Raw genomic sequence first — 17828 nt, forward strand, 5'->3', positions numbered from 1 at the left:
GGGTTGAAGTGCGGCGCCAAAATGCTGTGGACACCTGTAGACACGTTGCAACTGCCTTGTACGATCAGTATTTGGTGTTCGCGACAGTCGGAGTCAAGACCTCAAAGGCAATGCTAAAAAGCCTTGACCCTGCCATTCGGAGGCAGTAGTCATCAGGGATGGAGGCTTAGACTGAAGTGTCTACAGAATGTGTCGAAATGTACCCCAACCACGTCGAGTCGTGAGTCGCTAACCACAACATCGCAATTACCGACCGAGTCCTCCCCCTCATCGACTAGCCACTGCGCAGCGAACTTCTACGTGGTGCCCTGCACGACGAAACACCTGGGCATTAGGGCCGCTCAAAGTTGGCCCCGACGCCGACGCCTACAGCTAATTTATGGTAGTCGCGCTGCAGGCGTAGGTATCGTCGGCGGTGTTGGCGCCAGCTTTGAGGGACCCTATTATGGCGTGAAATAGAAACAAACATTACAGCGGTTTGCGAAAATAATGTTAGTTAGCAAAATATTTGTGAACGCGTCGTGAGCTCCGCCTAACAAGGAAACGTACCAAGCTGGCATGAAAACACTAGTGAGACTAACTACCGGGGTCACTCCGACTCACGAAAATCTCACTGGCGACGGGTCGGAACTCGCGGTCGTTGACGAAACGAGTAAGAACGAGCGCACGCTCGCCCAGCACCACAGAAGACCAGGATATAGTCACTGTGTACAGCTAAAGGACGCGTTTGTTCGAGATGATAGATACTATGTGCCGCAATAACAGTGAATGGGTAAGTACGTTGCAGCACATGTTGTTTACTGCGCCATCTCGTGAGTACATGATGTAGTTCGGCCATCGCTAGTAGTATGTAGACAAATGAATGCGATGAACGCACACATTCCTACATTCCCATATCGGGAAGGGCTCACGACGCGCTCACAAATATTTTGCTAACTGACATTATTTTCGCAAACCGGTGTAATAATCGACGACGTAGGACCCAGAGACTTGGAAAACAGTTGCGAGTCTACAAGTGCGGACACCTGGCACGCTGCCGTGGCTGCTTATCTGCTCACTCACTGGCCTGTCCGTGGTTGTCGTCGACTGCGACTGCGGTGAATCCTCGGCAGCCCATCCAAATTGGCCAAAAAATATTTGAGCCTACTCTGATTTATGCTACGGAAGTCATCCAATATTATATCAAAATATAATTTTAGTCGCATTTTCTTCGGAATCTTCTGTTCTTCCCATGCGTAAAGAAGATGCCTGTCATGCTGTTGGAGACGTCATCTAGTCTGCTAGTGTGCGTACAGCTTCAAACAGCATTTGTAGGACAAGTCGAGCACACTTCACTGTCTGACTTTCTTGGATTGTCAGCGACCAACTCGGAGGAGCCTCTCAATAGCAGCAAGTGTGGATTCTAATGGTACGTTGGTCTCGGCAGTTGTTTGGTGGCTCCGGTCACTATCCTGCAGCACCAGTCTCAACAAGGATATGCATCAGTGACCGTTGACAGCCGTGCATTGATCGATAAAATTCTTGCTCGCTATTCTGGCGAGTTCACTGGTAAACGAATATCATGTTCGAACGTTCCTTTTCTTATACGGTTGACTTGTCAGTATTCCGCGAACTGCTTCAGAATTCAGACGATGCTGGATGTGACACCGCCGAAATCCGCTTCGAGACTGCTAGGTTCTCAAGTTTGGATCCTAAAGCAGCGAAGAACGCTGGGCCGCCCAAGTTGTCCGACTTCAAGACAACAAATGTACAAAACCATATTTGATTCTCCATCTCATTGCTATTCCATTAACACTCACTCAAGGTCGCGCAATGGACATTCAAAAACCACGGGAAACCGTTCACACCACAAGATTGGGGCCGACTACCAAAGATTGGTTTGTACTCACTCAGCCTCCTGTTGGCTTTGGTCTCATAATCGATTCGCCATCCAGCCTTGGGAAATCCAGACCCACAGAAGGTCGGCGCATTCGGTGTCGGTAGGTGTCAAGCGCCGCTCAGAATGGAACTGTGCTTGAATATGAACCGTTCCTAGGTTTTTACAGTTTGTTTTCTGTTACAGAAAGTCCATATGTAGCATCCGGGGGTAGGATCCTAGTACATCTTCTCGAGAAGACCCCAGTCTTACACAATGTTAGATAAGGAGATGGAGTTCTCGTGGAATGAAGAAAATCAGGTATGAAGATCAGTCGATCACTAGTACCATTTCTTGACCTTGCGTCTAGCTCCACTACCGATTTGGCGACATCCCCCAAACAGCGACTAGGAATCTATGGACAACATTCAAGATGCCACTACGAGAGGCTGCCCCAATGCCACCAGTTTCGGAATTAATGCAGTTTCTTGCATCATCCATCACTTTCATGGTTGATCTGAAGGATGTGACTGTGTTTTTTGATGATTATCCTGTGGGACAGATTAACAAATCCCTGGGACAGTCTCAAGCTATTCCTATTCCTGTGGAGCTAGTGCGGTGGACCCCCGAGAAGAACTTGATCGTGAAGTCCGTTGAGCGACATCGCAAGTCTTTCCAGCATTTACGCTTTGCGCACCGAGTCTTACACCTGACTAGCCATCACGATTAAAGCTAGAATCAGATATGAGCCTATGCGAATGCACGAGACAAAAATGGACCTGACTGTGTTCACAGCGGAAGTGGATGTCAATACCATTGAGAAATTGTCCAAGGAGCTGAATCGGTGTACGAAAAAGAATCCGCCTTCTCGCCTCAAGTATAGTTTGATCTATGTAAGTTACTAGACTCCTTGTGCCTCGAATGCATTATTCAGATTCATTTCACAAGACCGATAAAGATGAATATGATCAGAATCACATAAACGAACAGAAACACCTTCGTGATTTCCCATCTCCTTTCCGAGGGCTTCGCGCCGATCTGGATGGGTGAGCAGCCATTTGTGTTAACGAAACCAATGATCTAATGGAACACCAGAGCTACGTCCACACGAGTTTTCATCGCGAGTCTTCACACAATCATCTCCTGATTTCTGCTGATGACTTTGCTAGGGTCATGCTACCGCACAAACGACAGGCATTGGAGGTCACATGGCATCACACTTCATCCCCACTGTAGAGCGTGAATCCATAGATTTAGTGTGAGTTTAGGTTTGTACGCAAGTGGCTTCAACCGGCTGCTAACATGGTACCCCAGCGACAGAAATGTTGCTGGTGAGTGTCCTGCTCCGTCGAGATGTCCCTGACCTACCCCTATCGTCCAGTCTGGAATAGGGAGTTACTCTATGTTGGAGGTTTCTTATGTCGGGCGGTGTACGACTTGGAGCTCTCCAAGATTCAAAGTTCGTGGGAGGATGCAGCTGCCGATAAATTACATTCACGCGCATCCAGAGAGTTACAGGATCAACGCTTTATCCACATTCTCAAATTCTTCACATTTCGTCCTTCCACACCCTCGTCGAAAGTCGCACAATTATTAGCGGACTCATTCTATGGATGTTCTCCCCTCCCTTTGAGGCTTCTCTCATCTGTTGGCGTACACGCAGCTCCCGACATAAGATTGTTCGACTCGGGAGTGGCCAGATTTCTCAAGTCCTTACCGATGCTCTCAGAAGACGTCGCACGAGACGGTGCACACTTCATTACAGCACTTCCACATCAACACAAAATCCCCAAGATAGCGATGTCAGACGTTTTACAAGGTCTACGTTGCCATACCCTGGATGTTGAAGAGCTGGTCGCATGCCTTCGTTGGTGTATAACCTGGCGTGGTAATTTGACATCAAATATGGCTGACCTATTGGACGCAGCTACTTTCCACCGCCCAGGTGGAGCGATACGCCTATCGTCGATAACCTACTTCGTTGACCCAAAAGTTCTTGGATTCTACATCCCAGCCGACGGACCACTTCCTCTGTTTCTCATCCCTCTTAGCGTCAGCAAGCATTTCGGTTGCGCGGAGCTTGCTACCTTCGGTTGGAAAGAGTTCACTATTACCTCATGGCTACAACACTTATCACGACCCGATGTCATGTCGGCCAATGAGAAATACGACTTTACTCGGTCGGTTGACTGGGCTAGCCGTGTTCTCCGTACCCTTTGCCGTGTATGGTCTCAACTTTCTGAAGATATGCGAAATAAATCAAGGGAAGTCCTCAGAAACAAGCCATGCATCCCTACATCTAAGGGCTTGTGTTTTCCGGAAGGCTCTTATCTTCCTATCGCAGATAATTCTCTGTTTTATCACCTTGACCTGCCGATAGTCGGCCGTGATTCAGGATTTGAGGTTGACGAGGGTATGAAAAGATGCCTTTCCTTCATTGGAGTTAGGAGGAGTCTTCCAATCCAGTTTCTTTTCCATCAGTAGGTTTCCGCAACATTCTTGGCTCTTGCGCTCACTGAGAGTGATCAAGAATGCTGTCGACGGGAGAGTGGACTGTGTTCGACTTGGTTGACTATCTCGCCCAATTGGGACCCGAGTTGACATCCGAGGACATCTCTGCTCTCAAATTGGCCGAAATCTTCACGAAAGAAAGTTTCCAGAGCAATGAAGAGAATAGTCGTCACTGCGCTGATGAACTCTACCCGCCTGTGGACATCTTCCGGAGCCTCCGTCTACCGGTGATCGAATGGAACGCGAAATCGGAATGGAGTGATACATCACCCCAAGGCAAGCTGAGTACTTTATCTATCCCATCCGTTTGATTAAATCGTCATCTAGCCCGACTGCTGTACCGTCTCGGTTTGAATCACTTCCCACCTCTCCCAAAGATTGTGGAACTCTGCTCATCAAAGGATAATGGGGTCCAAGAGACTGCATTTGTTTACCTGTGCCGTGAACTTCATTCGCAGTACCGAGATTATAGACCAGAGGACTTCTGTGACGTGGAATTCATTCCTGCAGAGAGCAAAGATTTTACTTGCTTGAAGAAGTTGGGAGAAGTACAGTGAGGTTCGCCTGTGTTTGCGTTCCTGCTAACACCCACTCAAGGTATACACCGGTACCCAGTGGAAGGCATTAGGCTTTTTTGTGGTACAAGACCGATACCTGAGCGCTCTGAGCGCGCCCTTGCATCAACTAGGTGTAATGCAACATCCTTCGAGGTCAAAACTTCTGGAGTCACTGGAGAAGAACCCCCCGCCCGATGAAAAAACTGCTGACGGCTGGTTTGAAATTCTATTTGACCATATGTCAAGTGAGTCCTTAGTCCTTCTGCTCTTTTGCGTGTGTTGACATCACTCATTCCAGATTTCTTACCTTCTGATTTCCTCAAACTGTCTGAGTTGCAGATAGTTCCGACGGGTCCATCGAGTGCTCCGAGATTACTTTCCCCATCCAAATGTTACCTTGATAAAGGTACAAAGCCAGTACTTTATGGGAAACTGTTCGTCTTTGTGAATTTCGGCACCAAAGCGAACCATTTCCTATCCACTTGTGGTTCGAAGAGCAAAGTGTCAATACAAGACGTTGCGGAGGTACTGACCGAAAACCCCGGGCGATTCTTCGAGCTCGCAGGAGGTTATGAAGGGTAGGTTCGCCAGGCCCCTACTGGGATCATCATTCACCTGTTTAATACTAGGTTCTTAGTCGAGCTGCGAAAGTTGGCCTACCAGAGCCAGGACATTTCCAACAATACTCTGCATAAGATGAGCCACACACCTACCCTGCTTGGTGTGCGTCGGAAGAAAAATGAGGACCAAGCCGTATGGGAGTACGATCATCAGTTCCTGACTTATGAGGGGGTGACTATTGTCGATGACAACATCGACTACCAGCTATTTGGAGATTGTCTCTTCGTCGCTCCCCAAGGGGAAGAACTCCAACGTGCGCCTTGATATTGATCTTTGGTAGCTGTTCACTCAGTCCGGACCAACAGGCTTCTACGCATCGCTCGGGTGCAGTTATCTGAGCACGATCGTTAGAGAGAGTTGCCATGATCTCCATGAAATACCAGCTACCAAGACCTGCGCCGAAGTCCAATCATTGATTCTTGAGCGGCTCCCCTTGTTCATTCAAAATTATCCAGATACAAAGCCTAAAATTACAATCCCTTCTAGCCCGGATCACCTCAAAGTCAAGGCATGTAAAAGGATCCGCGTTTCCAAGACTCTTGTGAACAGGAACGTGAAGCGAACAAGAGATGTATGGACAATCGTGAGGCGTGAAGACGACTGTATAGTGTTATGGATTTCCAAAACGCAAAAGCCCGACATGTATCAGTGAGTTGTTGCAGCATCCTTTGTTTTGGCGTCTGACAACGCGAAAAGAGTTGCTACATCTCTCTGTCGACTGTTATTTGGAACAAAGAAGATGAACGCTACGGTACTCCTTGAGACGATCCTTTCGGTGGGCTTGGAATCTTTGGAGCGCAGAGGTTTTCTTGGTTGGTCTGGCTGCCTGTGCCCATCGCAATTGGCTAACAAGTATTGGTTACATCGCAGTTGATCAAATTTCTCAACAACGCAGAGATGAGTACGGAGTGAGGAATAAGGCGCGGAAAAAGGATTTTGTAGGTTCCGCTTCGACCACTAATTCTCCGCAACAATCTACATTGAATACTCAGTCTGATCCCCGATTGGGTGAAAGGTCGCCTGGAAGTCCCGAAACCACCCCGCAGTTCCCATGCCTTCCCAACACTGCTAACAGCACCTTATTGAAGGTTCACGAGGCATCCAACGCTTCTGGTGAACAGCCCTTAGACACAGTTGGGCATTCTACCTCTCTCCCCCTCTCTCGGTAGGCTTGGCTGTCGAGTATTGTCACGTCCCTCATCACATATCTAGGACTTCGCGTGAGGTGATCTCGCAAAGTTACATCCGTGAGACTTTTACTTCCCTACGATGAGATGGGGTATCTTGACTGTTTCCCAGGGAACAATGTAGAGAAAGCCATCAACGCATGTAGCTTGGGAGGGGAAAAGTTAGCTATTGACGCAGGGGTGAGCCAGTCCTTGAGTAGCGGCTTCTGCAAGGCGTCTGCAGACGCCGGAAGTCTGCGTTCCATTGGTGAGTTTGGCGCGGGTCGTTTCCGGCTGTTGTTCACGGAAGAACTAGGACAAGTGAATAATATTCAAGTCTGTCTGGTTGAAGGTAAACTCCGACCCTCATTACCCGAACATGACGTCCGTCTATTAACATGGAGCCACACATTTGCACAGGCATGCCCAACTCTAACACATTTATGGAACGCATGCACGGCCCGCTTGCTCGCTTCGTAGACATCATCATCACTCTCTCCGAGATATATCATTTCCCAACAACAACCTTGCGTATTTTCTATGACGTTTCTGGAGGGTGCATTGCATTCAATTGCCAAGGGATCATCTACCTCAATCTGCGATATTTTGAGGTTTGGCGTGAGTGAACTTTGGTTTCTGCCTTTCAGCTAGGAAACCGTTAAGACAATGACTTCAGATGATGAGCAAGTAAAAAACGGGAACCGACAGAACGCTCAAATGTCATGGTCTGTTTATTTCGCTTATTGTCACCTTATTGCATTGTCTAACAAATGTTACCACTGAAGGTTCCTTGCTCTTGCCCACGAGATCGCACATAACGTGACTGATTTGCACAATTCCGATCACGAGTTTTGGTTTTCGGCAATCTGTGAAGCACGCCTCGTTGCGTTTTCACAGCTCTTGCGACCAGCTAACACTTGGCTCCGTTACGTACCGTGGCTGAGCTTCATACTTATTATGTTGTTCGCGTACCTTGTCAAACGTATCGCTCCAGTGACCAGTGTACTTCACTAGACTTATATTCTTAATGAAATCCCACCAGTTAGACCTTTGACAAAGGAGGATAACATTTCTGCGATTGTTATTGATTGACAGAGGACTTATGGTGCAGAAGCCTGCAGCTGCGCGCCTGAATGTGTGGCCGGTGATTATGCTGACATGTAGTAAGTAATATCCATGTTTTACTTGGGATATATAGCGTAGCAATGACAGAGGAATCTACCTGTAAGCATGGCATCGTCCGAGGCAAAGGACAAGGCAAGCGGGCGCAGGTAGAGATATTGCATCGCCGAGACGGACTAGACCTTCCAATCAAGTCTCAGTCGGAAGTTGACTCCTTCAGCGCATGCCTTCTCTCGTCCTAAGCCGATCCTGTCTTGAAGCTTGACGCTTGACCTGTTGACCCTCAACAGCAATGCTCTACCTGATACCTCAAATCAGGCGACTATCGGTGTCCGTTCCAAGGGCGCACTCATATACATATGACACAGCATACTTGCAGAGATGAGGGCGAGCATGCAGTCCACACGACAGCCCGTGCTCTGATCACGGGGTTTACGACGTGGACGTTTCGGAAATGGACGTGGAAGATCGTGCCACCATGTGTCTTGACAGGGCCGCAGGTGTGCCCCCTTGCATATACGCAGCGCTTCTTATCCTGAGTACTGTACCCCGAGCGGTGTCTCGAGAGTCGATACCTACACAATCGCACATTCAATCTGCGAGGGAGAAACGCAAACGTCTGGGTACAATCCGTCCGGAACAGGACTACTAGTCCTGTATCGCTCGCCGTCATGACACACGGACGCATATTGGTGTCCACACTCTAGGAGTCGGCTGGTGCGAAAAAAAGACGAACTACCACTCTCCGATCTACATTATGTGGGGCCGTGTAGATTGACCACGAAGGGTTTGGCACAACATAGACGCTGAGTCATGTATCCTATTTGCGCAACTTGATGAGGATATTGAGGTCTGGGTACGGTGGTTTCTTCCTTTCTGTCTGAGGATGGTGGCGGCAAAGGCAGGGCTGAAGCAATTGCACGACTGACGCACCTATATTATCCCTATGAACTCATTGGTAACCGCGCAAATATCATGGATGTTTGAGAGAATCGACTGAGAGCTGGGAGTTCCAGGAGCATTGATGAACAACGACACGATGGTCGTTCACCAGCACGTTCAAATTAGTTCCTCCAGCGAGTCTTCACTCCCTCGCTACGTCCGACCCAATCAACGAGTATCGGATGACCTTCAGGATGCCAACACGTGATGTCTAAGCAAGCGAGGATTCGGGCTAGATAATATTTCTCGTGGGATCGATGCGAACGCCCGGAGAAGCACAGAAAAAAACCTTTAGAATCGTCGGAAGACGTGTAGAAGGGCGCTGGATACACAGTTCAGTGCGAGTACACACGAAAGGGGCCTCGATTGAGGGCACGAGTGTATCTGCCAAGAATCTGTGGCCAGGCAAGTCAGTCACATCCTCGCTAGCATCGGGATTTCAATTTTTCTCGTTGGCAATTGTCTCCGTCCCTGCAGCCACAATCTCCTTAGACTCATTCACTCGTGGGTGGCGAATCTAACTCACCAAGTCTACCTCCGCCAGACAGAATAGACTTGAATATGAATGTGCGTGTATGCCGAGACAAAGGCTGCGGGTGGTACTTCTCCAACACCAATGGACGGTAATGAATCGTAGCAAGCATTGACTAGAGTCCCGTCTCCGGAGCTGGCATTGATACACATAGCATCGAGGCTGCTGCTGTCAGTGGAGGCGTGAACGAGTGAGTGTTAGTGTACTCGTAAGCCAAGCAGTGGAGACGCTCCAGAGGATGACATTCCTGATGGTGCAGATGTATGGCTGCGTAAGCTCGACAGAGTTAGGCTTGGAGGAGACCCATGTCCAGAAATCTCACGTAGGATGATGGGAATGTACGTGACGAGGAAAGAGCGGGCGTTCTCGTTGATGACTGTGCGCACGATGAGGTACAAGCTCTGGTATTAGATTTCGCAAATCGTCATAAAGAATTTTGCAGTGTTCCCCTGTCAGCAGCGGATGGAAGAGCGCTGTAGCAGACATAGATACTGCACGTGATAGTGCAACTGCTGGGATAGCATTCATGAGGAGCAGTCAATGTTGTCAGATCAACGAGAACGATGCACCCGATAACGGATGGGGGCACGATGCGAATTATGATCACAGTCGTGATGCGATAAACTCGCCCCGATACAACGACCCGCTTCGACTGACTGCCTAACCTTGTTATCAGCTAAAGAATACCACGAACAATTACATGCCCACGGTCTCCGTAACAGAAGGGGTGGCTAAGATGCACGCTGAACTCATAATTTGCAACTGGGGACAGACCTTTCGCTCGAAAACGTTAGAACGTTACTGTCACCATATGCCACGTTATGACACCTTTGAGAGGACGGAGACTTTGCAAGATAGCGGTAGTAGGTCGGTGATGAGGGGAAGTGGTAATCCTGACCTATTGGTGCGTAAGCGCGGGCAGTACGCAGAAATACGCAGCAAGCCTCAACAGTGGGACTCGCAATCGCTGGCTATTCATCATGATACTTTCAGGGCCAGTCGAAATGCGGAAAACACGAGAAAAGACGAGAGGACTTTACAACTTAATCGAGATATACATGTCATGCATCGTCCTGGTTATGCCAGAAGTTCGTTGATGATCGGTTTCTCTATCACGGTTTAAAGACGCTGTCTGCGTCTCTTAGGCGGACCGCGGAGGGGCCACATAGATCAAGTAGGTCTGTGCACCGCCACAGCCACGTCTGGCACGGCTGGCGTCTATGTAACTCAGAATCAGCTCTCTTGAAACCTGAGTCTTCCCTTGCCTACACCATCAGCATTGGATCAAACCCGTAAACTTCACACGAAATAAACACCTTTCAATGGTTAGAAAGCTGCTAAAGAAACCTCTCTTCGGGGCTGCGAAGTCTTCGGTATGTAATCTGTATCCGGTCTCGTCATTACAATGACGCTGATTACTTTCAACTGACAGAGTCAAAGTCTCCCTACAGAAACAGACCTAGATCGTGGATCAGTCGTAACGAGGGTCGATACTGCTCCGTTGGCACTGGATGTTACGGTGCCCGTGTCGCTGATGGGCCCGACCCCGACAGCCGCCGACTTCGTAACCGCGGCTAATACCGCTGTCATAGATATGCAGAATCTGAATAATCCGTATCTCCAGTCTCTCGAGATCTTTCACTCCATTGTTACCGCTATCGAAGACGTATGCTATCGATTTTCCTGTGCAAAGCCTGTTCTAATGTAGGCACGCAGATTCACCCTTACGCCCAGACAGCATTGGGAATTTTGACTGCTGCTTCTCAGGTATGGGTCTTCACCGTATTTGTACCTTCTGCTAATACGGTCATTGTGTCAGTCGATCATTACCCAAGCCAGCCTATACAATGCGACACCGGCTCTTCTGCAGAAACTTGGGTTCGTCTACAAGTTACTTCTAGAGGAAGATATGATGAAGAATATCAACCGCATGAGAGATACCTTGGCAAAGATTGCGCGGGTCGTGAGCGCTGCTGCACAGTTCATCATGAACTACACCGAAATGAAGAGTTTTTGTAGGCGTTGTCTTATTCACTTCGCTTCGAGGAGCTCAAACAAGTTGCACTCCCAGGGAGAAGATTAGGCAAAAACATTACCTCCGAAACCCAGTCGGCTGTCGATGGTTACATCAACGCCCTAGATGACTTGATGCAGCAATATCGCGACTGTGAGGTCCGAGATATTCAGGTCAACGTTCCCCGCGTACTTGAAGACGTGAACCTCGAAGGCATGGCTTATGCAGCTGGGGCTGGGTTCAACATAACCAAGAAATGCCTGGATGGCACGAGGACAGAAATTCTGCAGCGGATCATTCACTGGGCCACCGATCTTGACATCAATGCCCCTCGAATCTTGTGGCTTCGTGGGCAGAGCGGAAGGGGAAAGTCTGCCATTGCTCATACAGTTGCGTCGTGGATCAAGGACGCAGGGGGTTTTGGATCATGTTTCTGTTTCGCTCGTGACAGGCAGGCCGAGCGCCGGGAGCAGAAAATATTTGCGACTATTGCCCGTGATCTGGCCGACCGTGACCTGGTATTTCGGCGAGCATTGGTGGATGTTGTAACAAGAAACTACGATCTTAAGGCAACATCTGATGTGATGCAGCAGTGGCAGCACTTCATCTTGGGGCCCTTGTCCAAGGTGGATGGTTTGATGGTTGGGAATGTGGTTGTAGTGATTGATGCTTTGGATGAAAGTGGGCCGGAAACGTCAAGGAGACATATACTTTCCCTCCTTAGCTCGACGGAAGTTGCCCATTTGCCCGCGAATATGCGGATTCTCCTGACATCTAGGCCGCTGCCCGACATCGAGCGTGCTTTGGGTGCTCGCTCACACGTGAAGGTGACTTCGCTGGACGATGTTTCTGCAGGAGTCGATGGAACACGATATCCGACTATACGTCTCCAAGGAACTTGGGCATCTTCCAGAGATCGAAGACAACGAAATCCAAGTCATGGTCCACAAGTCGGATGGCTTATTTGAATGGGCTCGTCTGGCCTGCGATTTCGTCAAGCCAAATAGGCCTGGTCGGACTGTTAGGGAGCGCTTTTATGAGGTCGCATTTCCTCCTCTGGAGGTGGTGGAACCCTGTTGGATGTCATGTACAGGACAATCCTGGAAGACGCTATACCTAATGACAAGGCCACACTCGCACGGTTCCGTTCCGTGATGCAGCAGATCATGTCGACATTCGAACCCCTGCGAATGGATGCCCTTAACAAGATGCGTGCTCACTTCCCTTACGAGGAGGACCGTTTCGACATGGTCGTCATTCTTGAATTCATGTCCCCATTATTGGGTGGCATTGCAGACAGGACATCTCTTGTCCGACCCCTGCATACATCATTCTATGACTTTCTCACTGATCCTGAACGGAGTGGGATATATTTTGTAGGTGCATCTGACATGCACAGCCTTACCTTTGCTTCATTGCAGATTCTCTGTGAAGGCTTGCAATTCAATATTTGTGGATTGGAAAGTTCCTACCTCAGCAACTCTGAAGTCCTTGATTTGCCAGAGAAAGTTGACAAAAATATCTCACCTCATCTGTCATATTCATGCAGATTCTGGGCTCAGCATCTGCACAAAACTACATTTGACTCTGCACTGGTGACATGGGTAAAAGCTCTTGTTCAAAGTGAAAAAGTTCTCTTCTGGCTTGAGGTTCTAAGTCTACTTGGTGCATTGGGGGGTGCTACAGATGCCCTCGCCAGTACTGCAGTGTGGCTACTGGTGAGTTCCTTGCACTTGTATTTGATATCATCTAAAATCAAAGCAAAGGACCAGATTGGTTGTGAGGATGTATTGGCAATTGTACAAGATGGGATCAAGTTCATTCAGAACTTTGGCAGTGTAATCTCATGCAGTGCACCACACCTTTATATCTCTGCTCTGCCATTTTCTCCTTTAAACACAGCATTGTCAAGACTCATGATGCCCAAGTTCACTGGTCTGGTGGTAGCTTCTGGAGGAGGGCTTACAGAGTGGCCAGTTCTTCAACTTGCTTTGCAAGGACATACTGCTACAGTCTGTGCAGTTGCAATGTCCCCTGATGGAAAGAGAATTGCCTCAGGATCAAATGACAAGACTGTGAGGATCTGGGATGTTGAGAGTGGTGGACAGATTGGTGGGCCTCTTCAAGGGCATGCTGGTGGGGTTCAGTCAGTTGGATTCTCCCCTGATGGCAAGAGGATTGTCTCAGGCTCACATGACAAGACTGTGAGGATCTGGGATGCTGAAAAAGGTGTGCAGATTGGGGAACCTCTCCAGGGGCATACTGCCTGGATCTGGTCAGTTGGGTTCTCTCCTGATGGCAAGAGGGTTGTCTCAGGATCAGATGACAATACTGTGAGGATCTGGGATGTTGAGAGAGGTGTGCAGGTTGGTGGGCCACTTCAGGGGCATGATGGTTGGGTCCAGTCAGTCAGATTCTCCCCAGATGGAAAGAGGATTGTCTCAGGTGCAAATGACAAGACTGTGAGGATCTGGGATGCTGAGAGTGGTGGACAGATTGGTGGGCCTCTTCAAGGGCATACCAGTGGGGTCCATTCAGTTGAATTCTCCCCTGATGGAAAGAGGATTGTCTCAGGCTCAAATGACAAGACTTTGAGGATCTGGGATGCTGAAAGAGGTGTCCAGATTGGTAAACCTCTTCAGGGGCACTCTGGTTGGGTCCAGTCAGTTGGATTCTCTCCTGATGGCAAGAGGATTGTCTCAGGCTCACATGACAAGACTGTGAGGATCTGGAATGCTGAGAGAGGTGTACAGCTTGGTGGCCCATATCAGGGGCATACTAATTGGGTCCAGTCAGTTGAATTCTCCCCTGATGGAAAAAGGATCATATCAGGTTCTCAGGATGAGACTGTGAGGATCTGGGATGCTGAAAGAGGTGTGCATATTAGTGGGCCTTTTCAGGGGCAAACTGGTGGGGTGCAGTCAGTTGAATTCTCCCCTGATGGCAAGAGGATTGTTACAGGCTCAAATGACAATACTATGAGAATCTGGGATGTTGAGAGTTGTGTGCAGATTGGTGGCCCTCTTCAAGGACATACTGATCAGGTCAAGTCAGCTGGATTCTCCCCCAATGCCAAGATGGTTGTCTCAGGCTCTTGGGACAAGACTGTGAGGATCTGGGATGCTGGGAGTGGTGTGCAGATTGGTGGGCCCCTTCAGGGACATACTGGTAGGGTCCAGTCTGTTGGATTTTCCCCTGATGGAAAGAGGATCATCTCAGGATCACATGACAGGACTGTGAGGATCTGGAATGCTGAGAGTGGTGTGCAGATTGGTGACCCTCTTCAGGGGCACACTGGTTGGATCCTGTCAGTTGGATTCTCCCCTGATGGCAAGATGATTGTCTCAGGCTCTTGTGACAAGAGTGTGAGGATCTGGGATGCCAAAAGTGGCATGCAGATTGGTGAACCTCTTAATGGGCATGCTGGTTGGGTCCGGTCAGTTGGATTCTCCTCTGATGGCAAGAGGATTATCTCAGGCTCAGATGACATGACTGTGAGGATCTGGGATGTTGAGAGTGGTGTGCAGATTGGTGACCCTCTTCAGGGGCATGCTGGTTGGGTCCAGTCAGTCAGATTCTCTGGTAATAGGATTTTCTCAGGCTCTTCTGATGAGACTGTGAGGGTCTGGAATGCTGAGAGTTTTAGGCAGATTGGCATCCCTATCCAGGGGCACACTGGTGACATCTATTCTGTGGCAATCTCCCCTGATGGCACAAAGGTAGCCCTGGCTTCAGCAGCATCTGCTGTGAGGGTCTTGGATGCTCAGAACTTTGGAATATTGCTACCTGTACACAATTTGAAAAATGTACCTGTTCCCTCTCCTGCTGGTGAGTAATATCCCTGTATTATATCTCCTTATTTTAATTAACTCATGTTCAGTCATTCAACCATACCCTGTTTGCTTTTCATCAGTCCCTTCACATGCACTCTCAGATGTCTTGCAACTTCTTGATGGGCTCCAGGAAGATGATAGTGTGAGGGATGAACCTGTTAGGTTACACCCTGATGGTTGGATCAGAGGTCCCAGGGGCAGATTGTTGTTGTGGATACCTCCAATATTATGGAGAAGGTTGTATTCTATATGGACAATAGCAATGATACCCTGGGATCATTGCATAGAGTTGGACTCAAGCCAGATTGTTCATGGGAATAAATGGCATCAATGTTTCCAGCCAGCTGCATGATATCGATATAGTACTTGTCTAGTGTAGACAAATTTGTATGCTGGAATGCACAAATAATGACTATGATTCTTTGATTTTTCCTGTTTTCAGTTTTGTCCTTCATATATATATATATATACATTCTGGCTGCTGTGGATGTCATAATATCTATGGCAATGAAGGTTTGAGTTCTCAGTAGACAGAATACTTGCTATATGCCAGTAAAGTTTAGATAAATGAGTGATATGTAGCTATGCTCACCTCAATAAATGGAATAGTCACTGAGGTGGAAAAAGGAATGGGGTTGACATGTTTCAGTACCATGGTTGGGTAAACAATATTTGTATGGGACAATCCTAAAGGTCTGAGCTACACCCTGGGCATCTGGAGTGAAGCTCCAAGAGCCTAATGTAAACTCTGGGTCACATACTTGACACTCCCCCTCAATTGGAATGAAGTCTGGGTGTGTATTACCTTGATGCTAAGGAAAGGCTTGGTAAGGGTACAGTACACTTTTTCATAATGCATAACTATTTTTTTTCCATGATTGAGTTTTTTGTGGTACCAGATGCCAGTTTCTGCTGGTCTGACATTATGCATTATGAGAAAGTCTACTGTATATCATCATTAGGGTATAGAAAAGAAGGAAAGATGATTTTCACAGCAAATGAATGAAATAGTCTCATGTCTTGATATTTTCAGTGTGAGCATGATGACAAATTGACTGCTGGAATATAGAGGAATGGGTGTTTAAGTTATCAGAAGACCTCTCCAATGAGCCATTGGGGCCATAGGCCTTCCTTGACAGTGGGAGTTACTGTGACATTCTGCTTTTGTGATTGAGAGTATGATGAGCTCCTGGTTGCATGAGGCCCCACTATAAGTAGATTAGAGTATCCACTGTTAGCATGTCAGTGTTCCTGAAACACTCCATTTGTGTTGGTATAACCCATTACTCCTCACCCAGAGCTTCCAAACATCCAAGCAAGCAACTTAGTGCTGGCAGCACATGTACCTGTAGATTTGCTTTATAGTGTCCCAGTGGGTTTGGTTGGGTGCATCATTGAATCATGCAACTGTAGAGACAGCAAATCCAATATCTGGATGAGATCTAACAGTGAGAAGCATGAGTGAGCCTACTGCAGCATTGTATGGTACATGTTTCATGTGTGCAGCTTCTTGGACTGGCTGCAGAATTTTTCACATGAGACTTTGAGACTGGGGCAATTGGATTTGTGGCTGATTTGCAGCTGGCAAGGTTGTACTTAGTCAGAATGGCCTCAATGTATGGCTGTTGTGGTAGGGAAATACATATTACCAGCCTCTCTATTCTGTATCACCTTCATTCTGAGTAGCCTGTTGATGGGCTCTAAGTTAGAGACTTTGAAGTTGGTAGCAACTTCTTCCATGAATGAGTGTACTGTAGATGGATCAAAGCAGCTGGTCATGGCTCTCTTGAAAGCTATATTACATAATATCTTGGTGACAGAATACCCAAATGAAAATGACAGCTCACTGGGAAAATTATGTAACCTTATGGTATGCTGGGGATGTAGTCCCTGGGAACACATATACATAAAATGTGATGAGGTGTTCATCAATGCTTACCCAATGTATCATATGGTCTACTGAATGATTTGTTAACAAACAAACAATGCCAAACAGTGATTTTGCACCACTAAGCCTACTTGCTGCAGCATAACTCAACAAATCACCATTCTGGCTCATCAAGGACATTCTCTCAGGGAAATCTCAGTAAATGCTGGTGTACACTACAGTGTAATCAATGGAATATGCTCTCAGAACCATCAGTCTCTTCAGAAACCTGCTGGCAGTCTTCCCCTGTACTGTTTCCCCACCAATGCCCTATGTGTCCTGGAACTAATCACTACAGTGAAAGTTGACAATGACATGGAGATCCAATCTGGCATCCACCCTATCATGAACAAACCATCACCCATTAACCAGTGCATTTCTGCCAAAGAGAAACTGGTATGGAGGTCAAGGTGAAGCCAAACCTTCTTTACACTCCAGGTACCATGGTCCAGACCATCATTAATGAAAAACATGCAAACATTGGGACAATTTTGTGAGCCATTGTACTTATTGATTGTTCCAGCAGCATTGCACCTGATCTTGAAGAGCCACTTGCATCCTACAAGGTTCTGCCCACCTTGAAACTTATTGCCACCTTGTACTTCCTTTCTCAAGCAATCTTTCCTTTTCCCAGTTGTCTTCTCTTTCATCTCATAGTTGTACCATTCTTCCACAGACACTTTTACCCCTTACACTGTGTTCAATATCCAGACTCCTTGTGATGCTGTGGACAAGTAGCATGTTTCCC

At 47.8% G+C, this 17828-nt stretch overlaps 1 protein-coding gene across 1 annotated transcript; it reads left to right on the top strand.

Annotated features, from left to right (window-relative positions):
• Positions 1-1022: 1022 nt before the first annotated feature.
• Positions 1023-7772, top strand: F5J12DRAFT_846808 (uncharacterized protein). The gene is made up of 29 exons (XM_051746364.1): positions 1023-1285; positions 1360-1408; positions 1464-1548; positions 1602-1747; positions 1805-1877; positions 1935-1979; positions 2036-2086; positions 2139-2176; positions 2226-2520; positions 2573-2748; positions 2804-2901; positions 2951-2975; positions 3025-3113; positions 3170-3186; positions 3237-4335; positions 4386-4642; positions 4694-4914; positions 4964-5168; positions 5222-5501; positions 5553-5797; positions 5850-6192; positions 6241-6356; positions 6415-6709; positions 6757-6791; positions 6844-6978; positions 7027-7062; positions 7131-7328; positions 7387-7435; positions 7496-7772. Exons 2-29 carry the CDS (start codon positions 1406-1408, stop codon positions 7722-7724), a joined length of 4884 nt encoding a protein of 1627 aa, XP_051597688.1. The 5' UTR covers positions 1023-1285; positions 1360-1405; the 3' UTR covers positions 7725-7772.
• Positions 7773-17828: the final 10056 nt, after the last annotated feature.

Source organism: Pisolithus orientalis (genome assembly GCF_024613125.1).
Source record: "Pisolithus orientalis strain OTSU chromosome Unknown F5J12scaffold_27, whole genome shotgun sequence".
Classification (NCBI taxonomy): domain Eukaryota; kingdom Fungi; phylum Basidiomycota; class Agaricomycetes; order Boletales; family Pisolithaceae; genus Pisolithus; species Pisolithus orientalis.